This window comes from Erinaceus europaeus, chromosome 3, assembly GCF_950295315.1.
Source record: "Erinaceus europaeus chromosome 3, mEriEur2.1, whole genome shotgun sequence".
Classification (NCBI taxonomy): domain Eukaryota; kingdom Metazoa; phylum Chordata; class Mammalia; order Eulipotyphla; family Erinaceidae; genus Erinaceus; species Erinaceus europaeus.
In genome coordinates this window covers 75,563,026-75,580,214 of record NC_080164.1, presented here as the reverse complement: position 1 = coordinate 75,580,214, position 17,189 = coordinate 75,563,026, and the positions used below count along the sequence as shown (strand labels likewise).

The window sequence follows — 17,189 nt, the reverse complement described above, 5'->3', positions numbered from 1 at the left end:
TGTGCTGAAGTGTAACTTGCTAGGCATTGGCCATACTAAGATGAATAAGCCATAGCCCTACACCTAGCAAATTTCCCAGTGAGGTCTTAGACTTATGTTGAATTAAAGATCAATCTAGATGAAAGTACTGGTATTAATTGCTGAGGAAACTTTTGCCATTGTTTCTCCTCCTAGGGCTCTAAAATCCAGTGGAGTCTGTGAATCATTGACATATGGACTCCCAATAATACTCAAACCCACAAGCTGTTGGAAGCTGGACTGGGATGAGCTTGAGTCAAATCAGCAGCATTTCCATGCTCTGTGTCACAGCCTGCTGGTGAGTACCATGTCCCCAAGTGAGGGTTCAGAGGAATGTTAATGTACTAATCACAAAAAAGCAGTTACCTTAATTCTGCCTTAACTCCAAACCTGTCCTAGTCCAACAAGAAAGCAGGAAAGGAAAAGAAGGAAAAAAAGAAAGAAGATTCTGAAATATTTATTAAATAAGGTTTACCACTGCCCATTTCATGCTTATAAAAAAATAATTTCTATGGCCAGTGAAACAATTCACTTGGATGACATTCAAACATTTTGAAATTCAAACTGAGACCTCTCAGATAAATAGGAATTATCCAGGTAAAAAGTGGCAGGGGGCAGGGGGAGAATGGTGGCGCACCTGGTTGAGTGCACATGTTACAATGCAAAAGGACCTGGGTTTGAGCCCCCATTCCTCACTTGCAGGGGGAAAGCTTTGCAAGTGGTGAAGCAGTACTCTGTCTCTCTCCCTCTCTGTTACCCCCTTCCTTCCTGATTTCTGGTTGTCTCTATCCAATAAAGAAATAAAGGTTAAAAAAAAAAAAAAGAGTAGCAAGAGAACCAAGTGGTGGCATACTTGGTTGAGCACACACTACAATGCAAAAGGACCTGAGGTTCAAATCCCCAACCCCCACCTGCAGCAAGAAAGCTTCACAAGTGGTAAAGCAATTAGAAAAGTGTTTCTCTGTCTCTCTCCCTCTCTATCACCCCCTTCCTCTCAATTTCTGGCCATCTCTACCAAATAATAGATAATAAAAAATAAATAAGTAAAGAATGGCAGGAAAAACACTTAAGGTGTGAAGTCCTGGGGAAGACTCCAAGAGTGGAAAGAGCTGAGAGAAAAATCAAGAACAAAGAGGCCATTGTGACTGAACTACAGAGAGAAATGGGAAAGAACCAAAAACTAGGGTTGGAAAACTAAACAGAGGTCAGATCATGCAAAGTTTTGCAGACCAAGCTTGGACTTTACTTTGAGTAAGACAAGAAACCATGAGAAATGCCATTATCTACTTAGGTTTTTTTATTTTTATTTTTTATTTATAAGATTATAAGTTAATAGGAGTGTATATTAACACTTTTCCTTCCACCAAAAATCTGTGCCCCACACACACACACTCACTGCCCTATAGTGAAGCTAAAAATCTACCCTCTCCCCCCACCCAGAGTTTTTTACTTTGTTGAGATACTCCAAATTCAGTCATAGTCTACTTTGTACAAAATACAAAGTAGTATTTAGATTTTTTTTAAAGACTGCTTACCCACAGTGGGGAGGGGGGTAGTATTATAATGGTTATGCAAAAAGACTCTCATGCCTGAGGCTCTCTGCAGTCTCAGGTTCAATCCCCTGCACCACCATAACCCAGAGCTGAGTAGTGCTCTGGTTAAAAAAAGAAAAAAAAAAAAAGGGCGGCAGTTGCTTCACAGACGGTGAAGCAGGTTTGCAGGTGTCTATCTTTCTCTCCCCCTCTCTGTCTTCCCCTCCTCTCTCCATTTCTCTCTGTCTTTTCCAACAACAATAATAACTACAACAATAAAACAATAAGGGCGACAAAAGAGAATTTTAAAAAAAGAATAAAGACTGCTTACCCTAAAATTTGGAAATAAGCTGTCAGAATCAAGAATATTAGGTAGGAAGAAACTGCAATAGTCTAGGTAGTGATGTTTTAGACTAAAATATTAAAAGTCATTACTCAGTCACCAGGTTCCAGATGCTAACATGATGCCAACCGGACTTCTCTGGGCAGATGACCCCACCAATATGTCCTGGAGCCCCACCTCCCCAGAGTCCCACCCCACTAGGGAAAGAGAGAGAGAAGCTGGGAGTATGGATCAACCTGCCAACACCCATGTTCATCAGGGAAGCAATTACAGAAGCCAGACCTTCCACCTTCTACACCCTATAATGACCCTGGGTCCATGCTCCCAGAGGGCTAAAGAATAGGAAAGCTATCAGGGGAGGGGATGGGATATGGAATTCTGGTGTTGGGAACTGTGTGGAGTTGTACCCCTCTTATCCTATGGTTTTTGTCAGTGTTTCCTTTTTTTTTCTTTTATTTAAGAAAGGATTAATTAACAAAACCATAGGGTAGGAGGGGTACAACTCCACACAATTCCCACCACCCAATCTCCATAACCCACCCCCTCCCCTGATGGCTTTCCCATTCTCTATCCCTCTGGAAGCATGGACCCAGGGTCGTTGAGGGTTGCAGAAGGTAGAAGGTCTGGCTTCTGTAATTGCTTCCCCGCTGAACATGGGCATTGACTGGTTGGTCCATACTCCCAGTCTGCCTCTCTCTTTCCCTAGTAGGGTGTGTCTCTGGGGAAGCTGAGCTCCAGGACACATTGGTGGGGTCTTCAATCCAGGGAAGCCTAGCCAGCATCCTGGTGGCATCTGGAACCTGGTGATTGAAAAGAGAGTTAACATACAAAGCCAAACAAATTGTTGAGCAATCATGGACCCAAAGCTTGGAATAGTGGAGAGGAAGTGTTAGGGGGGTACTCACTGCAAACTCTAGTGTACTTCTGCTTTCAGGTATATATTTTGCACTAGTTTATGGATACGTGTGAACATAAGCTCTCTCTCACAGAAACTGGTGTATATCTAGGTTATGGGACTTTGTTAGAAAGTAAACCACCTGAGATGAAATTAGAGTGCACTATAAAAGGAAAGGTCTCACCCGAGTAATGAAGCTGAAGGGTTGTCATTCCATACGTGAAGTCTCTGGACACAGTCTGAGGTGAAGCATGTTGAGGTGGCAATCGTTGCGTTGGTTAGGTTGTGATTGTCGGATGCAATATTATTTGGTATGGATTGGGAGACGCATACGGGAAAGTGGGCCCTATCCAAGGGTTCCAGGACTGGGGGAAGTAGGGGCTCTATAGTGGAGATGTGAGGTTCCTGCTGTAATTTGATCAGGTCCTGCTTTTAGTTTCCCTTTCAGATCTTCTTACTCAACTTCTGTTGATGAGTGGGATCATCCCATACTCATCTTTATCTTTCTGACTTAGTTCACTTAACATAATTTCTTCTAGCTCTGTCCAAGATGGGTCAGAGAAGGTGGGTTCATTGTTCTTGATAGCTGCATAGTATTCCATTGTGTATATATACCACAGCTTTCTCAGCCACTCATCTGTTGTTGGGCACCTGGGTTGCTTCCAGGTTTTGGCTATTATGAATTGTGCTGCTATGAACATAGGAGTACTCACCTCTTTTTGGTTGGGTGTTATGGAGTCCTTGGGGTATAACCCCAGGAGAGGAATTACTGGATCATATGGAAGGTCCATGTCTAGCCTTCTGAGAGTTTTCCAGACTGCTCTCCACAGACGTTGTACCAATTTACATTCCCATCAGCAATGTAAAAGGGTTCCTTTTTTTTTTTTTTGCCTCCAGTGTTATTGCTGGGGCTCAATGCCTGCACCATGAATCCACTGCTCCTGGAGGCCATTTTGGTTTTTTTCCCCCCTTTTGTTGCCCTTGTTGTTGTAGCTTTGTTGTGGTTATTATTGTTGTTGATGATGTTGTTCATAGTTAGATAGGACAGAGAGAAATGGAGAGAGGAGGGGAAGACAGAGGGGGAGAGAAAGATAAGACACCTGCAGACCTGAGCCCGTGAAGCCACTCCCCAGCAGGTGGGGATCGGGGGGCTCAAACCAGAATCTTTACGCCGGTCCTTGCGCTTTGTGCTATGTGCACTCAACCCGCTGCACTACCGTCCAACCCCCAGTGTTTCCCTTTTATAAATAAAAAGTTTTTTTTAAAAGTCAAGATTAGAACAGTAAGCCAATTAAAGATATACTTTAGAGAATTAGAACACGGTGAAATATTGGATGTTGGCAGTGAAAGGAAAAAGAAAAGTATCAACTAACGACCAGGCTTCTGATTTAAATAACCAAGTGGGTGCAATTTCCTGAAATGGAAAAACTGAAAGAAGGCCTACAGAAATAGCGATACTACACTTAAGAAGTAAAATCAAACAGTTACAAATATAATCCAAGAACAGGTATAACTGCTAAGTGGAGCTAGAATAAATGTTTGGTCTAGCAGGATACGGGTGACTAGAACAGTACAGCACTGTGTCTCTTTCACTATCAAAAGCAGACTTCTTTTTTCCTGTTTCAAAGCCCACACTCCCTTTTCGGTCCACCCACTGAGTTCCTGTTTCCTATCTGAAGATCACTCATCTCCTATCTTTGCAGAGCAGAGACAACAGATGTGGTCTGCCTATTAAGAGCAACAACAGTTCACATTACTATTTACCCTGCCCAGTTCCTCAGGCTCTTGAAGATGCTGTCAGAGGAATGTTCTGGAGGAATTTCTTTCAAGTAGTCTCAGCACCTTCTTGTAGGATACATGCTGAAAAACCTATGAAAGCAGTAAAAGGAAAAAAAAAGTCTGAAATGTGATCTATTACACAGAAAAACAATCTTCACAAGCCTTAAGCATTTAACAACAAGATTTTGAATGCCTACTGTATGACAATCCCTATTTAGATTTTTAATCTTCCTGGCCCTATTTTTGTTTTTGTTTTCACTCTCTTCCTTTTAAAAGACAGCATGATTGAAAAATAGTGTTACGGGAGATGGGTGGTGGCACACCTGGTTGAGCGCACATATTACAGTGCACAAGGACCCAGGTTCAAGTCCCCAGTCCCCACCTGTAAGGGGAAAGCTTCACAAGCAGTGAAAGAGTGCTGCAGGTCTCTCTCTCTCTCTTTTTCTTTCTGTCCCTTTCTATCTCCTCCTTCTCTCTCAGTTTCTGTCTCTATCCAAAATAAATTAGCAAAAAATATTTTATTTTTATTTATTTATTTATTTTTACCAGAGCACTGCTCATCTCTGACTTATTGGTGGTATGGGGGATTGAACATGGGGCATTGAAACTTCAGACATGAGAATCTCTTTGTATAACCATCATGCTATTTACCCCACCCAAAAAAAGATATTTTTAAAAAATAAAGAAAAAAAATAGTGTTACTGAAATAAGAGTTACTAAGTTTTCTTTATTATAGTATTCTGGTAATTTCTTTTTCTTTAATTTTTTTATTTAATAATGATCAGCGGGACCATAGGATAAGAGGGATACAATTCCACACAGTTCCTACCACCAGAGTTCTGTATCCCACCCCTTCCATTGGAAGCTTTCCTATTCTTTATCCCTCTGAGAGTATGGACCCAGGGTCATTATGGGGTACAGAAGATGGAAGGTCTGGCTTCTGTAATTGCTTCTCCACTGGACATGGGCATTGGCAGGTCAATCCATACTCCCAGCCTATTTCTATCTTTCCCTAGTGGAGCAGGCCTCTGGGGAGGTGGGGTTCTAGGACTCACTGATGAGGTCATCTTCCCAGGGAAGTCAAGTTGGCATCATGCAACTTGGTGGCTGAAAAGCATTAAGATATAAAGCAGAGGAAGTCGAGCAGTATCGCAGTGGGTTAAGCACACATGGCACAAAGTGTGCAAGGACCCGTGTAAGGATCACACTTGAAGCCCTGGCTCCCCACCTGAAAGGGAGTTGCTTCACAGGTGGTAAAGCAGGTCTGCAGGTGTCTATCTTTCTCTCCCCTTCTCTGTCTTTGCTTCCTCTCTCCATTTCTGTCTGTCCTATCCAACAATGACGACATCAGTAACTACAACAGTGAAATAACAAGGTCAACAAAATATAAAGCAGAACAAATTGTTTAGTAATCAGGAACTTATAGATAAGGATATAACAGATGATATTTGGGGTCTCCATTTTGGAGTCTATTTTAAGTATATTCCAAGGGACCCATGACTTTATTAATTTAACCTGACTTTATGTATTTAACAGCTTAGATGCATGTGGGTTAAAGGTATTGTCTGAGAATATGGTGTCAGAGTTAGAAATACAACTAGAGGGAGTCGGGCGGTTCGGGTGGTAGCGCAGCAGGTTAAGCACACATGGTGCCAAGCGCAAAGACCGGAGCAAGGATCCCAGTTCAAGCACCCTGCTCCCCACTTGTAGGGGAGTCGCTTCACAGGGGTGAAGCAGGTCTGCAGGTGTCTATCTTTCTGTCCCCCTCTCTGTCTTCCCCTCCTCTCTCTGTTTCTTTGTCCTATCCAACAACAATGACATCAATAACACAACAATAATAACAATAAATAAAACAATAAAACAACAAGGGCAACAAAAGGGAATAAATAAATATTTTAAAAAAAGAAATAGAACTAGAAAGCTGGATTGGTGAAGAGAGTCCTCCCAAATATGGGAAGAGTATATAAATACTGTTAACTATAAACCCCATTGATCTGATTTGGGGCCCATATTCAGCACAGGAGCCTGTGTAACTTCTACATCCCTATAGATTTGAGCTTGCATTCTGTGGTCATAGCTAGGAACATTCTAGGCTACATTCATTTCGGAACCCATCTTCCTCGAGTGACAGAGTATGTTGACCCAGCTTCCCTTCAGAGAATGGAACAGACCCTACCATTGTTGTTCCACATTGAGGGCAAGGTCCTGTAGAGGCCCACAAGCAGGTCCACGATGCTATTCCTGATGGAGATGACCAGAGATATTAGAGAGAGGGATCTGTTAGAGGTCTAGGCCCATCATGTCTATGTGGGAATCCCAGGCTTCCCTGACTAGGGCTCCAGATGTTGGAGTGGCCTACTAGTGACCAAAAGAGACTTCATTAAAAGTATGCTGGTCTCGGGAGTCAGGCAGTAGTGCAGCGGGTTAAGCACACATGACGCAAAGTGCCAGGATCAGCATAAGGATCGCAGTTCGAGCCCCGGCTCCCCACCTGCAGCGGAGTCGCTTCACAAGCAGTGAAGCAGGTCTATCTTTCTCTCGTCCTCTCTGTCTACCCCTCCTCTCTCCATTTCTCTCTGTCCTATCCAACAACGACGACATCAATAACAACAACAATAACTACAACAATAAAACAACAAGGGCAATAAAAGGGAATAAATAAATATTCATATTTTTTAAAGTATGTTGGTCTCTTGCCCTTATCTAACTTTTGTAGTCCCTACTTGGTCTAACAAGGTTAGCCTCTTTTTTTTTTTTTTTTTTGCCTCTAGGGTTATCGTTGGGGTTTGGTGCCGCACTATGAAGCCAATGCTCCTAAAGGCTATTTTTCATTTTTATTGGCTAGGACAGAGAACAGGGATCCTTGTGCAGGTCCTTGTACTTCATACTAAGTGTGTTTAACCTGTTGCCACACCGCCCGGCCCCCTGATAATTTGTTGTTGTTGTTATTTTATTGGGGGTTAATGGTTTACAATATAGTCGTTTTAAATTATTTCTATTTATAAAATGGAAATATTGACAAGACTATAGGATAAGAGGGGTACATTTCCCCACAATCCCCACCACCAGAACTCCATATCCAATCCCCTCCCTTGATAGCTTTCCTATTCTTTATCCCTCTAAGAGTATGGACCCAGTATCACTGTGGGGTGCAATAAGTGGAAGGTCTGTATTCTATAATTGCTTCCCCACTGAACATGGGCATTGGCAGGTCAATCCATACTCCCAGCCTGCCTCTCTCTTTCCCTAGTGGGGCAGGAATCTGGGGAGGAGGGGCTCTAGGACTCACTGATGAGATCGTCTGCCCAGGGAAGTCTGATTGGCATCATGGTATCATCTGGAACCTGGTGGCTGAAAAAGAGTGAAGATATAAAGCAGAACAAATTATTGACTAACCATGAACTTAAAGGCTGGAATACTGCAGGTGAAGATTTGAGGGTCTCCATTTTAGAAAAAGCTAGTATGTCTATTTTAGGTATATTCCAAAGGGCCCATGACTTTACTTGTTTTTGCCTGTGCCTGACATCAAGTATATAGGTGGACGCAGGTTATTGTCTGGGATGGTGTCATAATTGGAAAACAGACTAGAAAGCTGGATCAGGAAAGAGAGTAGCTTCCAAATATGGGGAAAGTATATAAATATTGTTAACTGTAAACCCCATCAATTTTATCTGTTCCTGTTGTCTTAGGGTTTAAGAAGGCAATAGATAGTTATTGATGTAATCAAATTATTTGGCAATTGGATTAACTTTGAAAATCCTATTGTTAGGATTTCCTGTACACAACATCACCATAATTTATGTCCTTTCACATTATTTATATATAGCTGTGTCTTATAAAGTAACATCACCAGTTGCTTCTGTTCTCCCTGGTCTAAACTTTTAGGAGATTTGATATTTCAAAGAACTAGTCATTATTAGAAATGTATTAACAATTTGAGCCCACTGTTAAAATTCAACCTGATTACCAATTTGAAGTATTAATTGCTTAGATTGAAAGAACATATACTCAACATATGCATCGAGAAGTTTGAGATATTTGATCCATTTTTCCTCTCTTACATTAATTAAAGAGTTACCTGTGAGACTGTAAGTTAATAGGAGTGTATATTAACACCATTCCCACCACCAAAGGTCTGTCTCCCTCCCCCTTCCGCCTCCCCCCCCTCAGTGAAGCTGAACATCTACCCTCGCCCTTCACCCACAGATTTTTACTTTGGTGTCCTACTCCAAACTAAATCAGATCTTGCTTTGAGTTTCCCTTTCTGTTCTTCTTTCTCAACTTCTGTTCATGAGTGGGATCATCCCATACTCATATTTGTCTTTCTGACTTATCTCACTTAACATAATTCCTTCTAGTTCCATCCAAGATTATTCAGAGAAAGTGGGTTCATTGTTCTTAATAGCTGTATAGTATTCCATTGTGTAAATATATCACAGCTTTCTCAGCTATTCATCTGTTGTTGGGCACCTGGCTTGCTTCTAGGCTTTAGCTATTATGAATTGTTGGACTATAAATATAGGTGTACACATATCTTTTTGATTGGGTGTTATGGAGTCCTTAGGATATATCCCTAGGAGACAAATTACTGGGTCCATATGGGAGGTCTATTTCTAGCCTTGTGAGAGGTTTTTTTTTAAGATTTTGATTTATTTATTAATGAGAAAGATAGGAGATGAGAGAGAAAGAACCAGACATCACTCTGGGAACAGGTGCTGCTAGGGATCGAACTCAGGACTTCATACTTAAGAGTCCAGTGCTTTATCCACTGCGCCATGTCCTGACCATGCCTTGTGAGAGTTCTTCAGACTGCTCTCCACAGAGGTTGGACCAATTTACATTCCCACCAGCAGTGTAGAAGGGTTCCTTTGTCCCCACAACCTCTCCAGCATTTCTTGCTGCTGTTCAGTTTTGATGTATGACATTCTCACAGGGGTGAAGTGGTATCTCAGTGTTGTCTTTATTTGCATTTCTCTGATAATCAGTGACCTGGAGTGATTTTTCATATGTTTTTTAGCCTTTTGGATCTCTTCTATAGTGAATATTCTGTTCATATCCTCTGCCCATTTTTGGATAGGATCATTTGCTTTTTTGTTACTAGGTTTGGTGAGCTCTTTGTATATTTTGTTTATTAGTCTCTTATCTGATGTGAAGGAAGATCTTCTCCCAATCTGTGAAGGGTCTCTTTGTGTGATGGTTTCTTTGGCTATGCAAAAGCTCTTCAATTTAATGTAGTCTCATAGATTTGTTTCTGTTTTAGTCTTTCATGCAATTGAGTTTGTATCATCAAAGATGTCCTTGTGGTTTAGGTGGGAAAGTCTTCCACCATTGTTTTCCTCTAAGTATTTGATAGTTTCTGGTCTAACGTCCAGGTCCTTGATCCATTTGGAGTTGATTTTGGTTTCTGGTGAGATAGTAGTTCCGTTTCATTCTTCTGCATGTTTCAACCCAGTTTTCCCAGCACCATTTATTAAAGACAGCCTCCTAGGGGCCAGGTGGTGGCGCTCCTGGTTGAGTGCACATGTTACAATGTACAAGGACCCAGGTTCGAGTCCCTGATCCCCACCTGCAGGGGAAAGCTTAGCAAGTGGTAAAGCAGGGATGCAGGTATCTCTTTCTCTCTCCCTCTCTCTCCCCCTACCCTCTCAGTTTCTGTCTCTATCCAATAAACAAAGACAATTAAAAAATTTTTAAATAGAGAGAGCCTCCTTCCTCTATTTAATAATTTGGGCCCTTTTATCAAAACTTAGATGCCCTTAAGTATGGGGGTTTAGTTCTGGGCTTTCAATTCTGTTCCACTGGTCTGTGTGCCTATTTTTGTTCTGGTACCAGGCTGTTTTCATGATGATGGCCTTATAATATAGTTTGAGATCTGGGAGTGTGATGCCTCCATTTCTGTTTCTTTTCCTCAAGATTGTTTTGGCGATTCTTGGTGTCTTCTGGCTCCAGATAAATGATTGCAATTTTTGTTCTATTCTCTTAAACAATATAGTCTTTAACACATAGGCACAGCCTCTCATCTCCCCTTGATTGGTGTCTAGGAGACATACCAGGACCCCAATGTCACTTTATCTTGTCCCTTTCCTTCCTTTCCCAGAGTCATTTGCTTTGGTGCAATATGACACACCCAGTTCAAATAAGTTTTCATCAATTCTTTAACTGCATCTCTAACTTCATATTCTTTCTTATGGACTTCTGCATATATGTTCTTTTAAAAATCTGATGTTGCCAGCTCCTTGTATGGTTGTTTCTCTCCAGCTAACTTCTCATTCTAACTTCTGTCTTTCTGTTAATAGCTGCACCACTACTGTCACTCACCCATGCTTGAAACCTCAGTCCCTTTCAGTTTCCTCACCCTCTAAACCCACTTCACCACTAAGTCGCATCAACTTTATTCTCATGAGATGTAACTGTCTTTCTTTCTATTCCCACTGCTTGTTCCCACAGCGACATCTTTAGTAAACTCCTAACTAGCTCCCCAACCTCCAATCTCCTTCCCTTCTACTTTGCTCTGTCCTTGGTCAACAAATCAATCTTCTTAAAGTATTTTCCTGAGGATCACATTTCTGTAATGCCAGTACCCCTGTGTGCTAGCCTTGCCTGTTCTACCCCCCTAATACCTATTGCATGTCCCATCTCCTCTCCATTCTTATCATCACCCTATATTTTCACAAATATACTAATTATGACTATTCTAAGGCTCTTTTTTAAATTTTTATCTTTTATTTATTTACTGGATAGAGACAGCCAGAAATTGAGAGGGAAGGGATAATGGAGAGGGAGAGAGACAGAGAGAAACACCTGCAACACTGCTTCACCACTCACTAAGCTTTCCCCCTGCAGGTGGGGACTAGGGGCTCAAACCTAGGTCCTTGAGAACTGTAACATGTGCATTCTACCAGGTGTGCCACCACCTGGCCCCTATTCTAAGGTTCTTAACCACTCATCCCAATACCTGGATCATCTGTGGTTTTGTTTCTAGTGTCCCTTTTTTTTTTTTTTTTTTTTTTTTGCTTGTTTGCTTTCAGACATGTGATCTTGTCTTTTGGGTGAAGCTGGCAATATTTTAGAGAAAGCTGCTCATTGTATATAAGTAAATTGCAGAAGCTGCAGCTGGTATTGGCCTTTTCTGGAAAGGGTTTACCCATCCTGTACTGAGCAGACAGCGCAGTTGCAAATCATGCAAATCAGGAGCAATGCGGAATCAGGACCAGTCTGCAGTTACCTATTTTTGTTCCAGTACTAAGCTGTTTTGTACCCCTGGTTTTTTCCTTCCTCTCAGGGTAAGCAACTATAACAGTCTCCTCATCTCTCCCAGTCCTTGGCTCTCCAGAAACTGCTGTCTTCATTTCCACTGTCTCGGAACTTCCTTACTGGCTTCAGACAAGTTTTTTTAGTTTATCTAGGCAGAAGAACCAGTTTGTCTCTGGTCACTCCAGCCCTCTCAAATGCTGAAGCAGATGCATATTCAGTGTTCATTTATTCCTCTCTTTGCACCCCTTATATGATGAGCCAGGTTTTCATACATTTTCTGGTTTACCTTCTAGTCAGGTGACTAGCTCTACTGTGTTCTCATTTTCAGGTTCCTGGATTTCCTTGTAAGTATAAACATAGTTAAGTACACTCAGTATGTCTCTTCCTCTACCCTCTCCCTTCTTTTATCACAGTTCTTCTGTATAAAGTTCACATTCCATAATTAAACTCTAATTCTTAGTGCCAACCCCCTCTGCCTCCTCAACTAGAAATGCTATATACCTTTTCAGAGTACATTTTACACATACTCCAAACCAGAGGTAGGGAAACTTTTTTTTTTGGCAAGAGCCACTCAGGTACTTATAGTCAAAGGCCATACAAAATGACCAACTTAAAAAATTAACACTTAATGCTGCTATAAAAGAAAAATAAAAAAACTCCTTGGTTATTAAGTTTTGAGTCACACCTACTGTTGTCTCAGCAGGCCCAGACCAAATGACCATATGGGACCTAAGGGCTGGATTTTCCCCCACCTCGGCACTAAAACTTCAGTCAAAATTGCAGCCTTAAGTGGTATTCCATTCACTGACTTTTTAACTTGAGAATTGAATGATTCTTTTATTCTACTTGAACATTTGACTTCCTTTTCCTCAGAATAATATGATTTCATCAGTTAAAGTTCTTGATATGCATATTTTCCTACTAGTCTTTCCAAAAATACATACATGTCATCCATTTGCTCTCTCAAATTTCACTATATACACATAAAATATTCACACATAAATTGTGATCAATCCAAATCACAAGAAATCCATATGTTTTACTGTGTTCTTCTGAGCTCTTATATACCTATATCTAGGAATAATTAATTTTAAAAAAATGTTAAATAATAGTTGTTAAATAATTATTTATTTACTTATTGTTATCACCTGAGCTCCATTCTGAACTGACTTTTTTCAGATAGAAGAGAGAGACAAGACTAGAGAGATAGAATAATGTCTATGCAAAAAAGCCTTTCATGCCTGGGGCACCAAAGATTCTAGATTCAGCCCCCAACACCACCATAAGCCAGAGCCGAGCAGTGCAAGCGCAGGTGGCGCAAAGCACAAGGACCGGCATAAGGATCCCGGTTGGAGCCCTGGCTCCCCACCAGCAGGGGAGTCGCTTCACAGGCGGTGAAGCAGGTCTGCAGGTGTCTATCTTTCTCTCCTCCTCTCTGTCTTCCCCTCCTCTCTCCATTTCTCTCTGTCCTATCCAACAATGACAACAACAATAATAACTACAACAATAAAACAAGGGCAACAAAAGGGAATAAATAAAATAAAATAATTTTTAAAAAAAGAAAGAAGAAAGGAAAGAAGGAAAGGAGGAAGGGAGGAAGGAAGGGAAAAAAGGAAGGGAAAGAAGGAAAGAGAGAGTAGGGGAGACAGCATAATGGTTATACAAACAGACTCTCATGCCTGAGGCTTCTAAGTCCCAGGTTCAATCCCCCGCACCACCATAAACCAGAGTTGAGCAGTGCTTTGGTGTTTCTCTTTGTGTGTGTGTCTCTCTCTCTGCATCTCTCTCAAAAATAAAATAAATTAAAAATTTTTTAAGTTTCTAAAAAATAAAAGAAGAAGAAGGAAAGAGAGAGAAAGGCACCACAGCACCAAAGTGCATCATTATGGGATAACTTAAACCAGGGTCATGTGTATGACAAAGTAAGCACACTACCCAGGTGAGCTACCTTGCCTGCTGTGTTTATTATTCTTTTTTAAAGATTCATGTATTCACTTTTACTTATTTTATGGAAAAAAATAGCACACTACTCCACTCCAACCTATGTGCTAGTGAGGATTGAACCTGGGCTTTCTTTATACAGGCAAGTCATATGCTCTACTCACTGTTACCTTTCCAGCCATTACATATAGTCTTAATTTTTTTTAATTTGTTATGTATAAAAAGGAAACATTGACTAAGCCATAGGATAAGAGGGGTACAACTTCACACAGTTCCCACCACCAGAACTCTGTATCCCATCCCCTCCCCTGATAGCTTTCCTATTCTTTAACCTTCTAGGAGTATGGACCCAGGGTCATTGTGGGATGCAGAAGGTGGAAGGTCTGGCTTCTGTAATTGCTTCCCCACTGAACATGGGTGTTGACAAGTCAATCCATACTTGCAGCCTGTCTTTCCCTTTCCTTAGTAGGGTGGGTCTCTGGGGAAGCAGAGCTCCAGGACATATTGGTGGGGTTGTCTGTTCAGGGAAGTCTGGTCGGCATCATGCTAGCATCTGGAACCTGGTGGCTAAAAAGAGAGTTAACATACAAAAACAAACAAGTTGTTGACCAGTAATGGATCTAAAGGCTGGAATAGTGCAGATGAAGAGTTGGGGATCCCTCCATTTTGTAGACAGCTAGTAGGCATATTTTAGTTATATTCCAAAGGGCCTGTGGCTATACTAGTGTTATTTTTTTATTTCTTTGTTTGCTTGAGCCTGACATCTGATATGCAAGTGGATCCTAATTATTGTCTGGGGAGGTGATTTCATGGCTGGCAGAAGGACCAGAAAGCTGGATCAGGGAAGAGAATAGCTCCCAAATATGGGAAAGGTGTATAAATATGGTTGACTGCAAACCCCATCAATTTGATCTGGTCTGGGGCCCATATTCAGCTTAGTAGCCTGTGTGACCTCTTCATCCCTGTACATCCAACCTCACATTCTGTGGTCATCAGTAGGAACATTCCAAGCTGCTGCAATATTAGGACCCATCTTCCTCAGGTGTAGCACAGAGTATATTGTCCAGCCTCCCTTCAGAGGATAGAACATTTTCTACCATTGTTGATCCAAGTTGAGCGCAACGTCCTATGGGGGCCAACAAAGCGGTCTATTGTGTTGTTCCTGATAGAAATGACCAGTAACAATGGAGAGAGGGATTTACTCGAGGTCTAGGCCCATCATGTCTGTTTGGGAATCTCAGGACTCCCCGACTAGGGTCCCAGCTAATGGGGTGGCCTGATAGTGACTAAAGAGTCATCATTAAAGTATGCCAGTCTCTTTCCCTTATTCAGCTTTTGCAGTCCTTGCTTTGATGATTAATTTTTTTTAATTTAACAATCTATGATAACTACTTGTGCCTGGAGCTGTTCTAAATACTTCATACATTTGAGTTCATATTATCTCCGTAACCATTCTACAGAATAGGAATTATCATCTCCATTTCACAGCGGAGTAGATCTATACCCTGCAATTTTTTAAGTATCTTCCCAAGATCACACAACTAAAATGGTAAATCCAGGACTGAACACAGAAAGGTTGACTACAGGACCTAAACTCTACAGCCACATGGAATTTATTTTTCATACTGATTAAAGGAATTTCCTAAAGCCCATTCATGACCCAGTAAGTATCCATAAGAGAGCTTCTCCCAGACCATATCAAGAATAGCTAACAGAAGTGGATGGTTTGCATTTCTGTGAGCTTATCTAATCTTGGTTCAGTTATTGCCCTACCCTTATGTTTTCTTTGCCCAACCCCAGCCTAAGCCCTTTAATTGTTGACTTTGTTTTTATATGTGTGCACCCAGTTGTGTATTTCTAAACTGGCATAGCTGCTTTGTGAAATGTGGTAGGGAATATACATAGAGATAAATAAAATTAGTTTCCCAAATATTTATGAGATGAATCCATCCACTGCCAGGAAAATAACATTTCAGTGAGCAAACCCTCTGTGTAGTTTCAGTAATGTAGCTAGTGACTCACTTTCCACATCCTCATTTCTATTACAAAGTCATGTCTGTATGAACTAGAAAAAGAAATGAAAATACCACCTAAGTCTTTCAATTTCCTTCTGAAAATGTCAGCGTCTCTGGAGACACATTCCAGAGCTTTGTGGACCATGTCTGCCCTAATTGGCCACAGAAGTGACAGGAGTCCCACCAGGATGTATTCAGCAGGAGTCTGAGAACACAAACAGTGACATGGTTGGGCTGTAAATGGGTGGGGAAATGGAAAGTCCTTGGTTATATTCAGTGCAGAGTTGAGAGCAAGAATGCAAGCAGAGAGCAGGGTGACAGCAGGTCATTTGAAAAAATGAAAAAGAGGTTAGAATGCAAATTCTTTAGAGAAGTAGGTGCTAGAGCAGCAATCTGGCTTGTCTTCACCCACCCTGTCAGCTTCCGTTGCTTCACCATATATCTGCTACCCTCCGCTCCAGATACACTAACAAATCTAGTGTTCCCCCAATAAGATAAACTACTTCACACTTCTACATTGTTTTTCTTTTCTTTTTTATTTTTTATTTATAAAAAGGAAACACTGACAAAACCATATGATAAGATTGGTACAACTCCACATAATTCCTACCACCAGAACTCCGTATCCCATCCCCTCCCCTGATACCTTTGCTATTCTTTATCCCTCTGGGAGTATGGACCCAAGGTCATTATGGGGTGCAGAAGGTTGAAGGTCTGGCTTCTATAACTGCTTCCCCACTGAACATGGGCATTTGCAGGTCAATTCATACTCCCAGCCTGTCTCTCTCTTTCCTTAGTGGGGCAGGGCTCTGGGGAAGTGGGACTCCAGGACACATTGGTGGGGTCATCTGCCCAGGGAAGTCCAGTTGGCATCATGGTAACATCTGGAACCTAGTGGCTGAAAAACATACAAAGCCAAACAAATTGTTGACTAATCATGAACCTAAAGGCTGGAATAGTGCAGATGAAGATTTGAGGTCTCCGATTTGGAAATAGCTAATAGGTCTATTTTAGGGAGATTCCAAGGGTCCCATAACTTTACTAGTTTTTGCCTGAGCCTGACATCTGATATGCAGGTGAATCCTAGTTGTTGTCTGGGGAGATGATGTTATGGCTGGAAAAAGGGCTAGAAAACTGGATCAGGGAAGAGAGTAGCTCCCAAATATGGGGAAAATGTATAAATATTATTGACTGTAAGTCCCATCAATTTGATCTGGGGCCCATATTCAGCATAGGAGCCTATGTAACCTCTGCATCCCTGTAGGTCTGAGCTCACATTCTGTGGTCATGAATAGGAACATTCCAAGTTGCCCCAATTTCAGGACCCATCTTCCTCAGGTGGTAGATAGAATATGTTATCCAACCTCCCTTCAATGGATGGAATATTCTCTACCATTGTTGATCCACATTGA

At 41.4% G+C, this 17,189-nt stretch overlaps 1 protein-coding gene across 5 annotated transcripts in view; it reads left to right on the top strand.

The window, feature by feature from the left end:
* The window catches only part of M1AP (meiosis 1 associated protein), a 130,194-nt gene that overhangs the window by 89,140 nt on the left and 23,865 nt on the right, over positions 1–17,189 (top strand). For all 5 annotated transcript variants that reach the window (XM_060187564.1, XM_060187566.1, XM_060187565.1 and 2 more), the window contains one exon: positions 175–316. In XM_060187564.1, coding sequence (XP_060043547.1) covers positions 175–316 — 142 coding nt within the window. The remainder of the gene's footprint in view (positions 1–174; positions 317–17,189) is intronic.